The sequence below is a fragment of the Canis aureus genome, chromosome 27 (assembly GCF_053574225.1).
Source record: "Canis aureus isolate CA01 chromosome 27, VMU_Caureus_v.1.0, whole genome shotgun sequence".
Taxonomy (NCBI): Eukaryota; Metazoa; Chordata; class Mammalia; order Carnivora; family Canidae; genus Canis; species Canis aureus.
In genome coordinates, this window is record NC_135637.1 from 16,380,151 (window position 1) to 16,402,928 (window position 22,778).

At 36.1% G+C, this 22,778-nt stretch overlaps 1 protein-coding gene across 8 annotated transcripts in view; it reads right to left on the bottom strand.

Moving 5' to 3' along the window:
• MED13L (mediator complex subunit 13L) overlaps positions 1-22,778 on the bottom strand; it is a 297,211-nt gene that overhangs the window by 59,647 nt on the left and 214,786 nt on the right. For all 8 annotated transcript variants that reach the window (XR_013366559.1, XR_013366560.1, XM_077875776.1 and 5 more), the window contains one exon: positions 1,354-1,499. Coding sequence is in view for 6 of the 8 variants with exons in the window: in XM_077875776.1 (XP_077731902.1) it covers positions 1,354-1,499 (146 nt within the window). In the remaining 2 variants the exon portion in view is untranslated. The remainder of the gene's footprint in view (positions 1-1,353; positions 1,500-22,778) is intronic.

The window sequence follows — 22,778 nt, forward strand, 5'->3', positions numbered from 1 at the left end:
AATTCCTTCTGTTCTTATCATAAATGCTTCCTTTTATTTTCAGTAATAAAGTCTAGAATGAAGTTAGATGATCCTCAGCATCTTCATAGTCAACAAAACACAGTATTTAAATAATTCTGGTAATTCACAATATCCACATACTGTACAACTCCTAAGTGCACAGCTTGGGAATTGGGTTTTGAATTTTACAGTAGTTCACACAGCAAACACTCAAAATTACAGAATGATAATGTGCATAGTTTAAAATGTATTACAAAGAGAGGTGGTTAAAAAAAAGGTAATAATTAGGACACAGTTAAATGAGGATTCAGTATTCTTTTTTACCTTTAAAAAAAATGGCTTAAGTATCTTTAGGGCAAGGAACAGATGTTTTCATTAAATTAAATCAGAATCATTTGTAGGAAATCAAAAAGCAATCATAAATAATATGGAGGCTAACCACTCAATGACAAACTGTTATGTCAATAAAAATACTTAGTTAAATCTGTTAAAGTATCAATGTTTTTAAAAAATTATGTTGTGTGATATATACTAGGACCATTTCAACCAGACATCTCTAGTAATAAATTAAATTGAACTAAAAATGATTTTTTCCAGATGATTCAATCTAATATTATTACAGTTAAATATTATAAAATTTAAAAAGCTATTTATAGACAACTCTGAATTCCAAAAACAAAACCAAAGATTTAGAATTCATGGTTTAAAAAAAGGGATATGGTGTTATTTTGGCAATATCTAGGCGATTAGCTGAAAATTAATGAAAATTTACACATTAAGTTAAATTACAACCAAATACCTACAATCAGTATAGTCTCAAAAGAAATAATAACGATATTAACAATACTAAAGAAACTACAATTCTAGAAATAGGATTCTGGTTGAAATTTCAAAAACAGTAATTTTCTGTTAAGTCACTGTATGCCTGAAACCATGGAACAAACAAAACAATGAAAACTTCTAATTTTTAAGGTTTGTCAATTACTCATTGGATTATATTTTTCAAATACTTATAGCTCTTCTTTTGCTCTGAAGGCAATTGTCTACAGTTTATTCCTTAGTATAATTTCACCTAAGACCATGTTGTACACGTGATAAGCTCTAAGCTTTCAGCAAAATACTGGCAAGCTTTCTTTGTGAAATGCTAGTCTTCCCTTGCTTCCTCAGAAGTTGACCCTTATGCTTAGCATTAATTATCTTAAATTATCTTATTAATTAGCTTAAAGTTAAGCATAGGCTTAGCTTTAAAATGCCAGTTTAAGATAATATCTCATTCTGCAAACCTTACTGGGCAAGGTGGCTATCCACTTGGTGGGAGAGAGGTAGATGGCAGGGACATCACCGTTTACTTACCTTGAAATGGTGCAGGTGAAGACTGAGCCATGTGTATATGCTCCTCATTGATCAAATAAATTGGCTGGTGTTGGGCAATCTCCACACTTGTACATACATTACTTTCCCCATGAAGAAAGAATGTGAATGCACAGGACAAATGCTCACTAAAAAAGAAACAATGAGAAACTCAACTCTATATTTTGATAGGAAATGAGTGCTAGGTACAGGAATTACAAATGGGATACACTTTTACTTTATCAATCACCCAGCAAAGCTTGTCTCTGATGAATTAATAACATAAACTTCCAGTTGATTTGAACAAATAATGTAACAATAACTTGCTGACCAACTAAATTAAAGATACTAGATAGTTATGCTGCACTGTGAAAACTGGAAAGCTATTGTGCAGACTGCCTCCTGTTTCATTTGCATAAAGTCTCCTATGCTGACTATAAAGTCCTAAGGACAGAAAAAGAATCATAACATTTTTCTACCTTCTCATGCACTAGTATCTGAAATGGCTTTTAATGGATTCTGAGGACAAAGATTAAATAGTTTTGCTTGTGTTTGGCTTGACATAACAATAAAATCAAATTTACAAGCTTACAACACTGACATGGTTAAAATTGTTCATCTAAAAATAGCGATTAAAGATACAGTTGTACACAAGTCGCCAATGTATAACTGCTAAGGTAATACAAGTCTCTAAATGGGCTGGTGATGTTATATTTAATTTTTACAATTTAATTCTGATCACAAAATTTTATTAAAGCATTCCACTTCTCCATTTTCCACACAATTAGCTAAAAATTGATAAAAAATGAAGTGTCTTGGAGAAAAATAATTTCAAAATTACTACAGAAGCACATTCTTTCAAAGTTGTTAACTTTGGCCCTAAGCCAGTGATAATATCTCCATTTCTCAAGACAGCTCATAAGAATACTTGCCTGATGAACCAAAATCACTGTAGGTCAGGCAACTATCATTTAAAAAATCATCTCCAAGATGTGATTCTTCTCAAAATTTCTCTAAAATATTATAAATTACATTTTGAATACTACTAAAAACATTAAAGTTTGCTTAGGTATAAAATTATAATGCTTTAAGGAAAAAGTGAACTAAAAGTTAAAACTTTCACTTTATCACACAGGGAAGCATCTATATTCTTCCTTGACAAGTATGTTAAGATAACTTGAGAAAATGGTGTGTTTTACTGGAATGTTAAGTTTCAACAATAGGAAATACCTAGTCTTGATATTTAGCACAACAGAGTAAACTTAAGATAGTAACTAAAATTTTATAAGAATTTTGAAAAATTTGGGATCCCTGGGTGGCGCAGCGGTTTGGCGCCTGCCTTTGGCCCAGGGCGCGTTCCTGGAGACCCGGGATCGAATCCCACGTCGGGCTCCCGGTGCATGGAGCCTGCTTCTCCCTCTGCCTGTGTCTCTGCCAGTCTCTCTCTCTCTCTCGTGACTATCATAAATAAATAAAAATTTAAAAAAAAAAAAAAGAATTTTGAAAAATTTAAACACCCCCTTGACACCAAACTTCTAAGTTTACAAGGAGGAAATGACTTATAGCAATTTAAATGTATACTGGTATAAGATACCATTAACTGTAAAAATGCATAATCCTTTAATTTATGAAAATGATATTAGAAACATAGCTTCAACACACATCATAAGAGAATCAAAATATAGGTTTACTGACTACAGATTGGTTAATTTTCCATCTATAAACTTCAGTGGAGGCGTTTGAGCTGACTTATCCCTTTCACACCTACTGTCCTGTGTGGTCAATAGCATATTTATAAGAAAACTGGTTAGAGTTACAGGTATTGAAGGTAACACAGAGTATGTTCTCTATTCCACTGATTTCCAACTATGCATGAAAAGAAATGCAACCAACATTTACCTACCAATTAGTAAATGTAAAGAAGGTGCAAGAAGCCTAAAATGACAACAAATAAAACATCATCCTTGCCCTGAAGGGGCATATGTATAAGCTAACAAAAGACAGATATGAATGTACATCAAATAAAGCCAGACACTAATACAGAAACAGAAATAAAATAGCATAGGAAGGCTAAGATGTACGGATTTTTCCAATTTGGAAGATCCAAGTGCTTCAAGAAAGCAAGAACAAATGAAAATGGGATTTCAGTGGCAGAGAGAAAAGAAAAAGTAAGAGAGAGGCATGACACAAGGATTAGATGTTGTTAAGAACAGCAGGCAGTTTGGAAATTCCAAAGAGGGAAAGAGGTAATATGATGAGAAAGGAGTTTCAAAAAGAAGTCAGAGGTCACACCTTGAGACAACTGCTAAGTTACTTCACCCTTCTAATCAGTTTCCTCATTCATATGTAAAATGAGCTGTGAGCACAAGTTGCTGGGCTCTCACAGGTTCTGATTCAGGAGGTCCAGCATGGGCCCCAAGAATATGCATTTGTACAAAGTTCCCATGTGCTGCTGCAACTACTCCCAGCCCAAGGACCACGACTTTGGGAACCACTAAGCTTGATGGTTCCTATATCCCTTTCCAACTATACAGTTTTGTTTTTTCTGTGGTTATATGACACAGGAAGGCAGGGATGACGACAGTGACATTAGAAAGTAGAATTCCCCTTTAACCTAGCAATACCACTTCTAAGACTTTATCCCATAGATATAACTATTGTATAGTTATTGACTACAGCATTGCTTGTAACAGTTAAATACTGAAAACAGCCAAAATGTCCATCAGTAAAGAACTGGTTAACTAAACAATGATCTATGATTCATTCCTACAAAGTAATACTGTGCAACTAGCTAAAAGAAAATGATCACACTGACAGGTGAAATCCTCCAACAAAAAGTCATAAATATGAGGGGAAAAACAAGGTACAAAAACAGTGTTAATAATACACTCCCAGGATCCCTGGGTGGCGCAGCGGTTTGGCACCTGCCTTTGGCCCAGGGCGCGATCCTAGGGACCCGGGATCGAGTCCCACGTCGGGCTCCCGGTGCATGGAGCCTGTTTCTCCCTCTGCCTGTGTCTCTGCGCCTCTCTCTCTCTCTCTCTGTGACTATCATAAATAAATAAAACTTTAAAAAAAAATTAATACACTCCCATATGTATAAAAATCAGAGGGGGAGGGATCCCTGGGTGGCGCAGCAGTATAGCACCTGCCTTTGGCCCAGGGCGCGATCCTGGAGACCTGGGATCGAATCCCACGTCAGGCTCCTGGTGCATGGAGCCTGCTTCTCCTGCCTGTGTCTCTGCCTCTCTCTCTCTCTCTCTCTCTCTCTCTCTGTGACTACCATAAATTAAAAAAAAAAAAAAATTGGAGGGGGGGAAATACATGCACACACAAGTTGCTTACACTGGCATAAAATTTCTATGGAAGGATACACTTTAAAAACCTAATAATCCTATTTGCCTTTGGGGAATGACACGGCATGACTGGGGGAGAAAGATAATTCACAATTCATGTTCTTTTATGCTTTTGAATGTGGGTCCATATGTCACACAGAGAGTAATGGAGGCAAGATCTAAAGGAAGCCCCTGCCTCCAATCCTTGTGCAGTGTGCTTGCTGGCCCAACTAGAAGCGTGCACTAGAGGAATCCATGGTGTTTCATCTTGTCATATTTGGCTCTTAGTTGAAGCCTGCTGAGATCATCTTTAATTCTGATTCTGTTATCCAATGTACTGGCTATTTGATCAGCAACCTGTCAATATCTTTACCCATGTCATTGCTAAAAATGGTGGAAAAAACTGAGAAAAGAATCCTATGTCATCTCATCAGATAACTCCCAAATTACAAATTCACTAGTGTACTGCCACCCATTCACTATTTCTTGTCTACAAAGGATAATCTGAAAGATTATGTCAAATCCTTGATAAAATGCAGATATATAACTGTCTTATTTCTCTGATCTAGACACCTGTCTAAAAATTCAGGTAGTCTGATACAAAAGCCAAACCTCCTCATTTTACAGATAAAGTAAACAGGGCTAAAAAAAAGTCTGGCCTGCCAATGCCATTCTTAGAAGAACAACTGGAATTTGACTTGAAATTTAATGTTCTTTGTTCTAGCTAGGTTGCCTGTAAATGGGGATATTAATTTATATCCCTACCAACCTTTCTATAGGTAAAAGATCAGATAATGTGAATGAACACTGAAAATATGGGACTTTACAAAACAATTACAGATACATTATGTTAGTGCTATTACAGAGTTAGTAGGTAAAACTTATTACAAACTCCATACCTGTTCTTGCTTCTTCTCATCTATCACCTACTTTTACCTAAATCATTACTCACTCAATTTCATCTTTTTCATACACTCTCATCAGTGAAAATTGAAAAGGGCCTTAGAGATGATAAAGCTAAACACCTTTCTAATTCAGGGAGAAGACTGTGCTTAAAGTCACACTAGCTCAGAGTACAGCTGGATGAGTTCATTCCCCCCTTTTTAATGTGGTGTTCATAGTACATTCATGACATTCTACCTTCAATCACTGCTACACTCATCCCAATAGAATGCACTCACTCATCAGTGTGATCACACACTATGTAATCTACATCCATCCCTGCATCATTTATACTAACCCCCTAATGCTATGGACCACAAGGTACTATCAAATGAACATAGGGAACCAGACACACTGTAACTTTACTCAATCAAATCAAAATTGGACCCTCACCCTGCTCTCTTAAGGCACACTTCTTGACAAGTATTCCACCACTTTGTCAACGCCATTTATTCTCCACTCTTCATTCAGTGAAATCAGGTCTGATTCAAGCAATTCTTTATTTAACCTCTTTTATACATTAAACACATCTGCAGTCACACTTATCTCACCCTCTCCCAGGATGGCGTGGAAGACTACTACCTATTTCCTTTTCTTGGTAAAGGTACTCCTATACTCAAATTCTTTCCCATTCATTCATAAACAGTTTTTATTTCTTCCTCTTTACTTGCTCCAGGTTCCTCAGCCATTAAAGACATTCTCTTGACCATGTTACTCTTTTAGGGGTACTGCTGTATCTTACCTCCCTGTTCACTAATATCAAATAATCAATGTGTAAGTAAAATGGATAGTATAATAGTATTTATAGTCATACCAATAAACAACTTGCTTATGAATAAATAACTTTTGTGTTATAAAAGATACCAGGTACCAAGAAAAATAATGGGGATGCTATCTTAGAAAGGGATGAGTCAAAGAGCTTCTCTAAAGAAAAGGGAGGGGGGCAGCCCGGGTGGCTCAGCGGTTTAGCGCCGCCTTCAGCCCAGGGCCTGATCCTGGAGTCGGGGGATGGAGTCCCATGTCAGGCTCCCTGCATGGAGCCTGCTTCTCCCTCTGCCTGTGTCTCTGCCTGCCTCTCTCTCTCTCTCTCTCTCTCTCAAATAAATAAATAAATAAATAAATAAATAAATAAATAAATAAATAAAATCTTAAAAGGGGGGGAGGGCACATAAACTGAGGCTTGCTTTTTAAAATCAGTAGCCACGGTAAAGACCACTCCAAGAAGACACAATTACATGTGCAAAGGAACTAAGTTGGACAGCATTTGGCATTTTTTTTTTAAAGATTTTATTCATTTATTCATGAGAGACACAGAGACAGAGACAGAGGCAGAGGCACACAGGTAGAGGGAGAAGCAGGCTCCACACAGGGAGCCTGATGTGGGACTGGACCCCGGGCCTCCAGGATCACGCCCTGGGCCAAAGGCGGAGCTAAACCGCTGAGCCACTGGAGCTGCCTGCACTTGGCATTTTAAAAAAAACTTTCTAAAGAAGCAATGTGGCTGCATTATTGTGAAAATGAAAAAGACTAGTATAAGATAAATTTGGAAAGATAGGTATATTTGTTCATTCTTTGCCTATCAAAAAGACAAAGATACATCAGAGTAGCTGAAAACTAAAGTAAATCCACCTATATACTGCTTACAAAAGGCATACAAAATAGAACCACCCTACAGAATGAGAATGAAAGGGAGAAAATGATATGCCAGGTGAATCCAAATAAAAATAAAGCTGGTATAGAAATAACAATAAATAAAACAATAAAATATTTTTAAAACAGGCTCATCATTACATTATAACAAACAAAGAATTCAACAAGAAATCTAAACAATCTTGAATGTGTATGTACACAGCCATATGGTATGCCATAGAACTTAAAAATATGAAAAGGAAAAAATTTGATAGAATAACAAGGAGAAATTGACAAATCTGCAATTAATTAAGATTTCAACATACTCTTCTCAGTACTTAATAAAATAAGTAAATTATTAAGAAAATAAAACAAAACTAACAAAAAAACCCAGCAATGACAAAAATATATAAAATTGAGTATATATGCTGGCTTTCCAGAAATAATCTATTCTCTTTCCAAGAACACATGTAAGATGTACAAAAAATGGACTAGGTACTAGGACACAAGTTAAGTCCTAAATTTCAAAGATCTAATACCACACAAACTATATACCTTCTCTAATCACAGTGCAATTTAGTTAGAAATCAACTTTAAAAAAATAAGAAGGTTAAAATAAAATCCTTTTGTCTGGAAACTTTAACATGCACTCTCTAAATCATGGGTTACAAAGGAAATCACAAAATATTTAAAACTGAATAACAATGAAAATAATACATGTCAAAATCTGCAAGAAACAGTGCTTACAGAGTAATTTATATTCCTATAGGCCTATAAAAAAATCTGAAAATGAGATAAGCATTCAAATCAAGAAGTGGGGGGGGGGGCAAAAAAACTCAATGAAAACAGAAAGATGAAAATAATGACAAAAACACACACTAATAAAACAGAAGAGAAGAAGAAGAAGAAGAAGAAGAAGAACAACAACAACAACAACAACAACAACAGCAGCAGCAGCGGAAAGGATTAACAAGGGGGGCAAAAAGTAAATAAAAATAAAAAATAAAAAAAACAAGGGGGGGCAAAAAACTCAATGAAAAACAGAAAGATGAAAATAATGACAAAAACACACGGAGGAGGAGGAGGAGGAAGAGGAGGGGGAGGGGGAGGGGGAGGAGAAGAAGAAAAGAAAGAAGAAGAAGGAAGAAGGAAGAAGGAAGAAGAAGAAGAAGAAAAGCAATGGAAAGGATTAACAAAATCCAAACTTGTTTTCTGAACAAACTAAAGTAAGGACAAACCACTAGCGTGACTGATCTGGGGAAGGAGGAGAGAACACGCCTATGCAATGGGGGTGGGGCACAAGGGAACAATCATGGGAACTCAGAAGGGGAAGTAACCATAGATAAAGTAGGAATGTTTGAATGATAAAAATACTATATGTAACTATATGTAAATCTGAAACACATGAAATGGATCATTTTCTATAAAAATAGAAGATTTAAAAAATATTTTGAAAAGAATAACTAAGAAGTATGCCTACTCAATTCAACATCAGCTTAGAAGGTTTTATAAAACTTTCAAGGAACCGTCTCTCTATTCAAATTATTTCAACAAAGGATAAATAGGAGAAAGCCTCCCAAATCTTTTCTTCAGGCCTGTATAGCTTTGACAGTAAAACCAGATACTCTTCAGTTACAAAAAGAGAAAGTCACACCTAATAATTTCACTCACAAACACAGACACAAAACTATTAAATTAAATAATAAGAAATCGAATTAAGAAGTGATCCAGAGATCTATGGGGTTTATGTTGAAATAAAACAATGGATTAGCAACATCAGCAAGTTTATTAATGTAATACAGATGTACATTAACAGATGGAGAAAAATCAAAGAATCCATCTCAACACACAGAGAAAAAGCATCTATTAAAATTTTTAAAATCCGACAATCATTATTTAAAAAATAAACTTTCGGGCAGCCTGGGTGGCACAGTGGTTTAGCGCTTGCCTTCAGCCCAGGACGTAATCCTGGAGATCCAGGATCAAGTCCCACGTCGGGCTCTTTGCATGGAGCCTGCTTCTCCCTCTGCCTGTGTCTCTACCTCTCTCTCTGTGTCTCTCATGAATAAATAAATAAAATCTTTAAAAAAAAAGATAAAATAAAATAAAAAATAAAAAATAAAAAATAAACTTTCAGCAAACTGGGAATTGAAAGGAACTAATCTAACTTAGATAAGGTAATTATCTTGTTTAATACTGAAACTTTAGGAGGATACTCTACTAAAAAGCCCAAGACAAGGGTATCTCCTTTTATATACAACACTGGCCTAGATGTCCAAGTCAGCGCAATAAGAGAAAGAAGTAAAAAATCAAAAAGGAAGAGGTAAACACTATCTTTATTTGCAGATGACATATTACTCAGATTTTTTTCAATGACTAATAGAAGTAACAACAGAGTTTCTTAAGGTTGGAGACACAAGATCAGCAATAGCTGTGTTCCTACATGCTGTTCACAAAATACAATAGAAAAAATTGCCCATTAGTAACAGCAATGAAAACCAAAAGGTACTCAGAAAATAAAATTAATAAAAGATATGTTAGGCTTCTATGGAGAAATTTACAGAACACATTCAGTTTGAAGAATATAGATAATATAAATTATTTTAAAAGATGGATCATATTCCGAGACATGATTATCAGTATCATAAAGGTTGCAATTCTCCCCAAATTGATCTATAAATTCAATGCAATTCCAACCAATATCCCAATAAGTTTTTCGACAAGCTGATTCTAAAATTTATATAGAATAAAGGGCCAAGAATAGTCAATGCAATTCTGAAACAAAGCAAAAGACTTAACTTACTAGTCCAAGATTTATTACTAAACCACAGTAATAACAACTGTAACAACTCAAAAACAAAGACTAATGAAATCAAACAGGAAACTCAAAACCATCCTCTAATGGCTCCAGTGTAAAGCCAAAAAACCAGTAAATTTCAACCCCCAAACCCAGTTACCTTTCTGGACAAACTGCCTATTGCTCTCTTCTATTCTCTCTCCATTCCAGCCCAGTAAAATCTCTGCTGTCTCTCAAATAACCAATCACAATTCCTCCTCTGGACCACTGAAGCTTACTGTTCTCTTGCTTAGAATTCTCTTCCTCCCAGCTATCCATAGGGCTCTCTCCCTCACTTTCTACATGTTTTGTTTGAATGCCACCTCCCCAGCAAGACTTATCCTCACCATAGAATTTAAAGGTACAACTCACCAGGACTCTCCTCCCCTCTTCCCCTACAGTACTCACCACTTACTAATATTATCTCTGGTACACCAAACACATGCTCAGAGGCACCATGAAGCTACAAACAGTCTTATGAACTCTAAGGCTCCCTCTACATTATATTCTCCCTATAGACATTGGCAAGGGAATGAGATGAAGGGGGAGACAGGGATGGAAGGAAGAAGGAAGAGAAGAAAAGAGGAAAAGAAGAAGGACGGGAAGAAATGAGAGGGAGGAAGACAGGAGAAAAGAGAAGAGAAGGGGGCAGAATGAAGAGGGAGAGGAAAGAGAAGAGACATTTCATAGGATAGGAGAAGGAGTTGTTTCTGGAGACTACATGGCAGTGTGTGTGTTTATTATGAAACTTCGTCTCAGAGGTGTGACTGAGTTTTCTTTTTAAAAGTCACATTCAAGGGGCACCTGGGCGGCTCAGTGGTTGAGCATCTGCTTTTGGCTCAGGTTGGGATGCCCAGGGTCTTGGGATGGAGTCCCACATAGGGCTCCCCACAGGGAGCCTGCTTCTCCCTCTGCCTGTGTGTCTCTGCCTCTCTGTCTCTCATGAATAAACAAGTAAAATATTTTTAAAATAAATAAGTAAATAAATAAATATCACATTCAAGACTATAATTACACTACTGGAAAAATGCTATTATGGATTTCATAGGGATTTGCTCTATAGTTTTAGCATTTGCCACTTGTTTTCTTTTAAAAATCAACAGGTGAGAATTTTGAATAAAAGTAAAATAAATGCTAGAGTTATTATTTTATGACTAACAAATAACTGGGTCTATATATCTGTGCAAGTTATTCACAAGAATGTCATTTTAAAGTGCCCTAAATAAACACTATTGATGAGATAAAGAACACCACAGGAATTTATTAACTATTTTCAAAATATGAGATTAATTCTTACTTCAAATATAGAACATGATTTATGGAAGCTAATTCAAGCTTAAAATCCTCTTAAAGGGATCCCTGGGTGGCTCATCGGTTTAGCACCTGCCTTTGGCCCAGGTGTGATCCTGGAGTCCTGGGATCGAATCTTGCATCAGGCTCCCTGCATGGAGCCTGCTTCTCCCTCTGCCCCCCACCTACCCCCACCCCCACTCCCGTCTCTCATGAATAAATAAAATCTTTAAAAAAAATCCTCTCAAACTTCCTCTTCCCCTCCCCCTTCTCTTCCCTCTGTTGTTCTTTCTCCCTCTCTTTCCCTTCCTCACCCCACTCCATGCCTCCCCATGCTTCTCATTTTATTCTTTCTCTTTGTCTTTCCTCCCTCCCCCTCATTCTCCCTCTGACTGTTTTACTGTATTTCACCTATGTTGTAAGTAGATCTCCAAATATTTTACCAGATGTTTGTAACTCTTTATTCTAAGCTTTAAGGACCTATTTCTTTCAGAATTAAACTAGGAAAGAAACCATCAGAATATCTTCTTTCAAGGTTAACCCCTGGGTAAAGGTGGCAATGTCAGTCTGTGAGTAATCAAAGCAGCAGACTCCTACCTCCAGCTCACCTTGGAGCTTCCCTAGACATTATAGTTTTAGGGAACATATTTCTATTTCTCTAAACTAGGAATCATGAGAGCATATATATTTATCTTCTTTCTTTCTTTCTATCTATCTATCTATCTATCTATCTATCTATCTATCTATCTATCTATCGAAACTATGTTGGAGAAATCTCTTCTACTGTTTAAGTGCTGAATAGCTAAACATACAAACATTCCCTCTTGGCAATCAGTGTATTAAGAAGAAAATGTTCAGTGTTAGTTCTAGTATACACTCACTTCATGAGCCACCCCTCTAGCCTTAACCAAGCAGTCTACTTCAAGACTGGACACTTCTTATTGCATATGTCATGCTGCTTCTTAGGTTGATGGTTTTGTCCATGCTTTTCTTTTGACTACAATAAATTTCCCCTATCCTTCATCTGACTCCTACTCATCTTTTCCAAGAAATCACCCCTAAAGTCTCAGACAGGCTAAATGCCCCCATATGCCTCTCATTCAAAGCACTTTCATATTTGTAAGTTTTACATCTAGTCCATCTGACTTTGTGAGGGTAGAAATCATATTTTATCTATCTATTTGGACCCCAGGACTTAGCATGGTATTTGGAATGGGCAGATGCCACCTTAATGTTTCACTGAGTTTGTGATACTTTCTACTTTTCCTCTAAAACTTTTTGGCATTTTGCTAGGAGACTCAAGAAATATGCCTGGAATTCGGAGTCATGAGATACAGAAGACGGGAGTGTAAAGCTGTGATATTCTAGCTGTGATATCTACCCATAGCCTTGAGAATTTCTGATGATCTTTCTAACCATTCTTGTGGAAGGAGTCTGCTCTGGGCATAGCACTAACAGCTTCAGAATATAATATAGTGTGACCCTCTTTGGAACCCAAGATAGTTTATATTCTCTGGATTCGAAGATAGACTAGCACAAAATAAATAAGAACTAGACATAGAGGTCAATAGGATATTCTCTTCTATAAATGCCATTAAAGAATCTGTTCTTTTACTCTATTATCCATCTTAAGTAGTATGACCAAATCAATCCTCCTAAATCACATTTGTAATAAAAATCAATACTACTCAATCCCGTGTCATAACCCCCCACTGCCCAGAGGAAAAATCTAAACCCCTCTGCCATGTGTCCAGGCTTTCCTTATTCTGTTACAACCCACTTTTCTTTTAAAGTAGTATTTAAAACCCTATTTCCAGGTACCTGGGTGGCCCAATGGTTGGGGGCATCTGCCTTTGGCTCAGGTCATGATCCCGGAGTCCTGGGATTGAGGACTATCTCCCTCTGCCTATGTCTCTGCCTCTCTCTCTGTCTCTCATGAATACATAAAACCTTTTAAAAAACAAAACCCTATTTCCATGTACAAACTCTCAATGACAACAAGTCTGGAACAGCTAATGCTTTGTGCATATTCCACATACATTCTTGTAACTCCACATAATCTCCCACTCCCATCTTTTAAAGTCCGACATCATTTCTACTTTTTCTATAGAGCTTTCTCATATTAGCTCTTTCTATAGACCTCTTTCTTCCCTGCTACCCAGAGTACTTACGTCCTTTGGCACGCATGCTATCAGAAAAACTCATTTAATCACAAACATTTACTAAGCACATCTACCCATCTTGTGTAAGACACTCCGCTAGATTTAGGGATATGGAAATAAACAAGACCAGAATCAGCCCCTAGGATATAAACAAGACCAGAAATATTATAGTGTCCTGAGCAAAGCACTTAAAAATTTTAGAAAGAACAAAAATACTAACATAAAACTACTGTACTGGCCCGCATAGCAAGATCCGAAAGATGTTAAAAGGTATAGCAAAATAAAGATGGAGAAGTTCTAGTAGGATACCACAGTTAAAATTTTATACTTTAACATTAAATCTAAAAAAGAAAAAACTCATCCTACAATTGTAATATCTTATATGGGTTTGTACCCTGTGTAATCTTAAAGAATTATCAGTTTATACAAGAATGACATGAACCCATTGAATGAGGGGATGTCTAGGGGAAAAAAAAGTATTCTTACTATTTATAAAATATCCCATCTTACTGTTAGAATTGGATAAAATGTTCTATGCTCAGAGACCCAGTAAGTAAAACTGAAACTACATTCCAATGAGAAAGCAATGTGGTTGTGGTCTATCTTTCCCATACCATCTCTTGCTACATTAGTTTGTATGTTCAAGTCTTCCATCACCTTCAGAGGACCTGTCATAATTTGCTGTTACTTACTTTGATGGTCCGCTCCCATTGTAATGAAAGCTCCCTAAGCCCTCTGTACTCCATCTACCTAGTACAGTGTAAAATACACAGCACAGTCACTAAATGAATGTAGTTTTAGGCCATAACCAAAGATTAAGTTACTTTTCTTCAGAAAGTTTCCATCTTGAAGAGAACCAGAACAGCTGATGAATATAGTGAATATTTTTAGAGTGGGAGGATGTTTAATTATTCATTGAAGGCAACAGTACATAATTTCCAGTGAGGGCATCTGGGTGGCTCAGAGGTTAGCGTCTGCCTTCGGCTCAGGTTGTGATCCCAGAGTTCTGGGATCGAGTCCCACATCAGGCTCCCCAGAGGGAGCCTGCTTCTCCCTCTGCCTGTGTTTCTGTCTCTCTCTTTCTGTCTCTCATGAATAAATAAATAAAATCTTTAAAAAATAATAATAATAATTTCCAATGATAGGGAAAAAGTCAACTTTTAAAACTGCTTAGTCAGGAAACACAGGGGATTAAGAGGGGTTGCACCTCTGTAGTTGGGAAAAGACCCACAAAAATGTGAAAAGGGAAGGACTAGTATTACAGATCATTTTATTCTGAGAATATTCTAAATCTTAAAAAAAAAAAATCTTTTTTTACTTCTTACACTGAGTTTTTAGAATGCAAGTATTACACGTGATTTCAAAATGCATTATGAATATTAATAAACTCCTGTTCTTTTCATGGTATAAAAGTGTTTTGATAATAGATTCACAAAGCAGAACACATTTAATCTTATCTAAATGCTTTCTGTGTTATGAACTTATCTTAAAATTTTCCAAGCTGTCATTAACTGAATCTCTTGCCAGAAGTAATTTGTTTCACTCTATAGATCCTCATTTGGGAATATTTTGCTAATGTTACTTTATCATTTCCTTTCCTTAAAAACATACTGTTTACTTTGGTGGCTTTCACAAAGACTACGTTGAGATTTTTTGCTCACTAGCATAGTGGCATACTGACCTTTCTCTTATCAGGCAAGCCTTAACTTTCCTCCTTTTTAAAAGAGGATGGCATTATAATATTCAAATAACAAGATAATTATTTCATAATACTCTGAGATGCTTTCACTATTTCATATATCTTCCCCCTTTAAATTATAAGTTAAACTTGATACAGAGGCAATGAAAACGTCCAGTCAAGTTTATGGCACATAATTTTTTTTTTAAATGAGAGAGAGTACTTGTATTATAACTGTCAAATTACCATTATAATCTTATGAAATTACACTTCTAAGAAAAAGTTACCAAGTAAATTATTACAATACAAAATTGCCTCAGTGAACAATTTTCCTTCATATATATATACACACATATACTAATAAGTATATTCTTATAAATATGCGTGCACACACACACACGAATTTAATTAGCAAGCTCTATGATTTTTCCTTTCTACCCCTCCATCCTCAAAGCTAAGTTGTTCACTGGCAGTATATTTGGCACTGGTGCTGTGCATTAATTCTTGCTGATCACAAGGGTACCATTATGGCACTACAGTGGTAACAAACCAGCAGCACATCTTACATCAATGTAAAACAATGCCCTAGCGGCCTAAAGGACTTAGTGTTTCTCCCTGAGTACCTCCCTTGCTAGAAGCAAGCGACAGTGCAGAGGCTATGATTCCCTATATATCCTTGATCCAAAGGCTTTCTAGATAGCTTGAGGGTTCCCATCCTGATGATACAAACTGTATAAGATAATTTTCAAGATGCCAAAATAGACATATGAGCTACTCTAGTCAGTGATATGTGGTTGAAAATCAGAAGCCAACGTAACACAAAATTTGAGAAGGCTTATGAAAGTCATCTTATTAAAAATCTCTCTTGAGGTTACTAAACTAGGCCAGATTATCCAGTTGCAGTCTCCGGACAGCCCTCTGAAAATTCAATGGGAATGTGCCTGGCAGAGAATACAGATTAAACTGACATTTCTATTAGGTACTCACAGCCACCAAAGTACTTTTATTGCTCATTTTAAGACATGCATGGATTCTCTTTTTTTAAGTGTATATATATATATATATATATGAAGCCTTTATCCATTTTTTGGTTGCTTTAAAAGATAGTAATAAAGTTTACGTGAGGGGGGTGGAGTAGAGCAATGAGGGAGGTAATGGAGAGCCACATAAATTTTTCTACCATTTTTTCACTAAATACTGTGAAGGCACTATATATAGTGCTAAGTACAATAAAAGATCAACTGATATGAACACAGCTAAGGCTTTTTTTTTTTTTTTAAGATTTTATTTTTAAGAAATCTCTACACCCAACATGGGGCTCCACCTCACAACTCTGAGGTCAAGAGTCGCATGCTCTGCCAACTGAGCCCACCAGGTACCCTGCTAAGGCTGTCTATATTATTTTGCCTCTCTGCCTGAGGGCATACCCTAGCCTTTCTCTATTACTCCTTACTGCTAAAATAGAATCTTCCCAAACTACAAAATACACTTGTATAGAACGTCTTAAAACCATGAGTGCTTACCTCTATTTCTATGCAAACAACCTACCACTGTGACAGATTCTGCTACCTGAGGAGGAGCCTAAGTGGTAGTCATGTAGAGTGACTGCCAGCTCCAACGAAATGCAGGGACAGACCCCTGACATCAACTAGATTCCCACACCCAGCTTACAGTAAGAGAAATGACCTGCCAAAAAAAAAGTTCAAAGCATAGGAGAATTCTAGTATGTTGCCATTCATCAGGTGAACAACAGCAAGTAGAGCTTCACCTACATGGTCAAACATCGCCCCCCACCCCAATTCTGTTAGCAAATACCAGTGCTAGGTATGTAGTCTCTTTGCTTCCATAGAGTATTATTTCTCCATATTCCACTAATGTACTTTACTTTCCATTGTGTCTGAGTATCAACCCTTAAGAGTTTTTCCAGTCTCATTATATTGATTATATATAAAATACCTTAAATACTTCTAAAACATGATGAGGCAGGGAAAAAAAAAAATCCATACTGAGATTCTCCTTTTCTCTCATAATCAAAGTCTACTTAAGGAACCAACAGTGCTATGTTACAGTATATATTTAATGAGAGCTGATATATAAATTAAATGCACAACAATATAAAATTATCCTGTGTCCCTACTCACAGTAATGGTACCAGTTATATTTTTAAAAGACAATGCCTACAATAAACAAGACAGGGCCGGAGGGGGGTGGTCCACCTTTTTATATAACACTATTTCAGATCTAGCAGCTGATACTCAGCTCCATGTGGCTTGGCAAGTTCTTTAAAGCTTTCCAACATTTGGCATTAGCCTACCAGAGAGCAGGGCCTTTTATATTCAGCCCTGTTGCAAAATGTCTCACTCACCAGTACTCAAAGGAGGTCACAGTTTTCCCAGCAAAGAGAAAATAAAATTGGAGCTGACACTTATTTGGTAGAATGCTGTTATCAGCAAGTATTTTTCTTCCATACTCTTTCCATGCCACAGTCCTACTCCAAAAGGTAGGTCTTTCTTTTCTTTAATCAAAACATAGTACAGCTTCTAATCACCAGCACTGCTTGTGATCCCAACGCCCTTACCCCTAACCTAAGAAAAATAAATCTGACAGTTGAAACCAATAGAAAAATAAACCTAGGATGATTCCATACTTCTCTGATAATCTATTTTATATCATGAAGTCAAATGTTTTGGAATATGTTAAATTCTGAACAGAATTAACTTTGATTCTTAATTAAAAACAATTTTTCCTAATGAAGTAAAATTCATGTGAGAGGATATAAAAGAAAGAGGAAATACTGGAACTCACAGAGTTATTAGGTGCTGTAAACCTGAAAGATGGCATTTATTCAATTTAAGATGCCATAAGCATCTCCTTAAAGGAACGAGAAATACAGGAAATATCACCTGAAGATGGAGCACCTAAAAGTTGGTGCAGAACCAAAGATAGCCAATAAACACCCACTCTTCAAACTATTCTAATGTGCACAGTAGTTATGCAGGCATTAAATGACAATCACATACAATCAGCATCTGGTCACTGCCAAAATATATGACTGTTTAAAATTATGAGTGTTCACCTTTTTGCACCAATTTGCAAATGATTTAGATATAAAGAAGATTTTGTCTGAGGATCTCCTTTTATCATCAAGAGTCAGTAATAGCTGAGGCAACTTTCACAAGCTACCATGTTTTCAGCAGGCCAATATGTGAAGCACATCTTTTAATGATATTTCTCCCTAACAATAGGTAAAGAGACAAAAAAAAAAAAGTGGTGCATTTTTCTTAATTTTTGTTTATTTTAGTGATAAAAGCTACACACACACACACATTCACTTCCCATCTGAAGTTTAGTAAATTTAACTGAGTCAAACTAACCTAATTCATATTTTCTCCTTTTAAAACTATTTTTTAAAAAGTAGAATTCACTAAACTTAACAACAAAATTCACTGAAAACAAATAATGAAGTTATAAAATACTATTTGAATCAAATTATCTGAATAAATATCAGTTTTTCTAATTAGCAATCATACCTTCAACTCTGATTAATATCTGAATTTGAAGCAACTATACATCTATTTTACATTATATTCAGAGATTTCCACCTAAAATGATTTTTTTCCTTTCATAATGCTAACAAAAGTGGGTTAGTTACTGGTTAGTCACTAACCAGTTATGTTAGACACTGGTTTTCTTTTAAAAGAAATGACTCAGGCTGGAGTCATTTACTCAAGATCAGGCTGGGGTCATTTACTCAAGAACAAAAGACTCCTTCAGATATACTACTTTTTCTCCAAATGACACTGACCAAATCTTACTTACTAATTTTAAACATATATCAGTACTGGAAACTACCCAAACTCCCATCAATAGTACGATGGATAAATAAATCAAGGAATATTCACACAACAGAATCTAATAACGGCAATCAGAATCAATGGCCTACAACTACACACAACACCCTCAATGACTATTACAAACAATGTTGAATGAGAGAAGACAAGCCAAAGAATACATACTGTATGATTCTATTTACATAAAATATAAAAACAAACTAAACTAAGCTGTTAGAATAGTGCTTATGCTTGGGAATTAGAGAGGTCTTAGGGTGCTGGTAACGTTCTATGTCTTGACCTGAGTGCAGGTTATATAAATGTGCTCAATTTGGAAATACTTATTGAGCTATAAACACTGTAACAAATGTACATTTTTACTATATGTTATGCTTCAATATAGTTATACATACACAATCAAAAAATAATGCAGAACATTAACATTTTGGATTATACAGAATTTTAGGTTAAATCTGAGTTGCAAAAGCACAAGTATTTATCTTATAATCTGTGAGAAACAGAATAATGTTTTCCCAAAGATGCTCCTGTCCTGATCCCCAGAACTCTAGTTTATGCTGCATGGCAAGGGAGAATTGATTAACACCACTAATCAACTGACCTTAAAATAAATTATTTTGGATTATCAAGGGCCCAATATAATTACAAAGCCTTTAAATGAGGAAGGGGGAGGCAGAAGGGTCAGCATCAGAGCCATACAGTGTGGAAAAGACTCAAATAACCACTGCTAGCTTTGAAAATAGAAAAGGGCCACAAGCCAAGGGAAACTGGAAAAGGCAAAAAAAGAGATTCTCCCCTAAAGTGTCTAGAAAGGAGTTGGAGCCTGCCAACATCATGACTCTAGCCTGGTGAGGCCTATTTCAGACTTCTGATGTCCAGAACTGAAAAGATACTAAATATATAGAAGATAACAACCATCACCTTTGTGGTGATTTGTCTCAGCAGCAAAAGAAACTAATTCATTATCTTTATTTTTTTAGACTATTACAAAATTTACACAAAATAAACAGTTAAGCCAACACATAGATTTTAAAGAAAACACATAGTAACACTTATGGTAGCCTGTTCCTAAATGCTAATATAAGGGGCCAACTTCCCCCTTATTCTTTTTTTTTTTTTAAGATTTTATTTATTTACTCATGAGAGACAGAGAGAGGCAGAGACACAGGCAGAGGGAGAAACAGGCTCCATGCAGGGAGCCCAACGAGGGACTCAATCCCAGGTCTCCAGGATCATGCCCTGGGCAGAAGGTGGCGCTAAACCACTGAGCCTCCCGGGCTACCCTTTAAAAAAAAAAAAAAAGATTCCCCCTTTTCTTGGAGGTTATCATTACATTCTCCAATAATCAAAGCATATGTTCATTCTGTCTTATACCCATTTATTCAGTACATATTTTCCACTTCCATCAACAATCAGGTTAGTTCTCAAGTTCATTCACTCACTGAATCAAGACAAAAATTTTTTTAAAGATTTTACTTATTTGAGAGAAAGAGAGAGAGAGAACAAATGGAGGATAGGCAGAGGGAGAAGCAGACTCCCCACTGAGCAGGGAACGATATGGGGCTTGATCCCAGGACCCTGAGATCATGAACTGAGCTGAAGGCAGACACTTAACCAACTGAGCCAACAAGGCGACTCCAAGACAATTATTTTAACAAAATCAAGTTCTCAATTTTCCTGAAAAAAAAAAAAAAAAAAAGTCTAATGCATTTTGAGTTTATACCTTACCACTCAAATTTAGTGAACAAAACATCAAGAAGTGAATTTTTTAAAGGGGAAGAAAGAGATCATTCTGTCCTAATTCAGTAATACCTAAAAGCAAAAGAATGAGGAAAAAATCAATTTGGGGACATCTGTAAATAACCATAAGACTTCTAACTTATCAGTTAGCCTCAAGAAAATCAGGCCATTCCAAAGTTAAGGAAGAGTCAAATGTATTCTGCAAAAAATGTACAGACTAGAATTTCTAAAATCAAATTTCTAAAGAAGCCTGTTGTAAATGATCAGCTGCACATACCTGTTAATAAGATATCTGAATAAATATTTATTGCAACTGTTATTTCAAGATAGTTCTACCTTTCTTTTTCAAAAGCTGCTTTAAGCAGCTAGCTATAAGATTACACCCATAGGAAAGTAGCAAGAAGGAGACAAAGAATATGATGTAGTATGACTTTTTATTATTATTAATCAGCTACTTAAATGAAAGAACATCCAGCTGCAGCTGATAGAAAATTTTTCAAAACGTTTTCAACAGAGGTAAATGTGGATCTAGTTAGCCTAAAATTCAACCACAGCTTATATAAGTTCAGGACTTCCAAAGAACCACTAGTGGGGATTTAACCAGTAACAGGAGGCATCTAAATGTGACTGGCAAAGGAGGTAAGGCAATCATAAGATGCAAGAACAGAACTAGGTGATGAGTATTTAGAACATCAGTGTTTGGAGATGGGACAGTAACTAGAATCTCCATGGGAGGCTGCTATTCAAATCAGACAAACCCATCTCCCCTAAAACTACACGTTTAGTGAGGAGCCACTGTTACTAAGGAGCATTTACCCTGTACATCAGATAAGCTGGGGCAGAAAATGTTAAAAATCACCAATTAAGATCAAGGAAACAAATGATCAACTCTGCTCCAGTTCTATGTTAAGCCAGGAGCATTCAGTTTAATTCTGGATGCCACACTTAAAAGAGAATAACCAAAGAACTTATAACCAGCCAACATGACAACAATTGAAGGAAGTAGAGACATTTAACCAAGAAATGAGACAACTTTGGGAAGAGATATAAATAATCATTCCTATACAAGCTATACGCAAGTACACCCTGCCATGAAATCTATTTTGCTCAGCATGGTGTTTTATAATCATTGTTGAGGATATTATGTACTATCCTCAATTGTGGCAAATATCAATTTTATGCACTGATCAAAATGTGGTAACACAATTGTCAATATTACAAAATGTGGTAATACAATGGTCAATACAACACAATGTGTCAATACAACACAATGGCATACCAGAAAACTCTGGCATATTGACCAAGCACCACTGCAACTGGCACTACAAAAAAATACACTTCAATTCAGTATAGACTTTCTGAGTTGTTTAAAGAAAATATGGGCTAATAAGAAGGGTAATAAATTTGGTATTTGTGAAGGTGTGGTGGCAGAAACTCCAAGCATGCCGAAAGAGAGAGACAGAATGACCTTTAAATGGTACCTTCACTCCTGAGATTATTCCAATGATTCCATATCTCAATTTCCATATAAGCCATACCTATTTATAAATATCCCACATGGACTGATTACTCAGAGGCAGATAGAATACTGAAAGGCAAAGCACATCAAATTATAAGGGGAAGGTATACTGAGACAGAGTAAAGAGAAGTACCTTGAAGACCCTATTCTGAAACTTGAAATGTATATTGCTGGTAAAGCCACAAATGCACGCATTCTTAAATCAGTCTTCCAAACCAAATTCTTCTGCTCTCCCTTTATTACAAGGATTACTGTTTGAAAGCAGAACTTATATGAAGACCTACTTATAAAAGCAGCAATATAAGAGTGGTGAATAAACAGAAATTTATTCTCCCTGGAAAGGAAACATGAGGCTGATAGCCTTCAAGAGCAGCATCCTGTCAGCCTGAAGTATCAGCCTGTGAGTTGGAATGAAAAAGAAAATCAATACTGTTTGAATAGAAATAGTT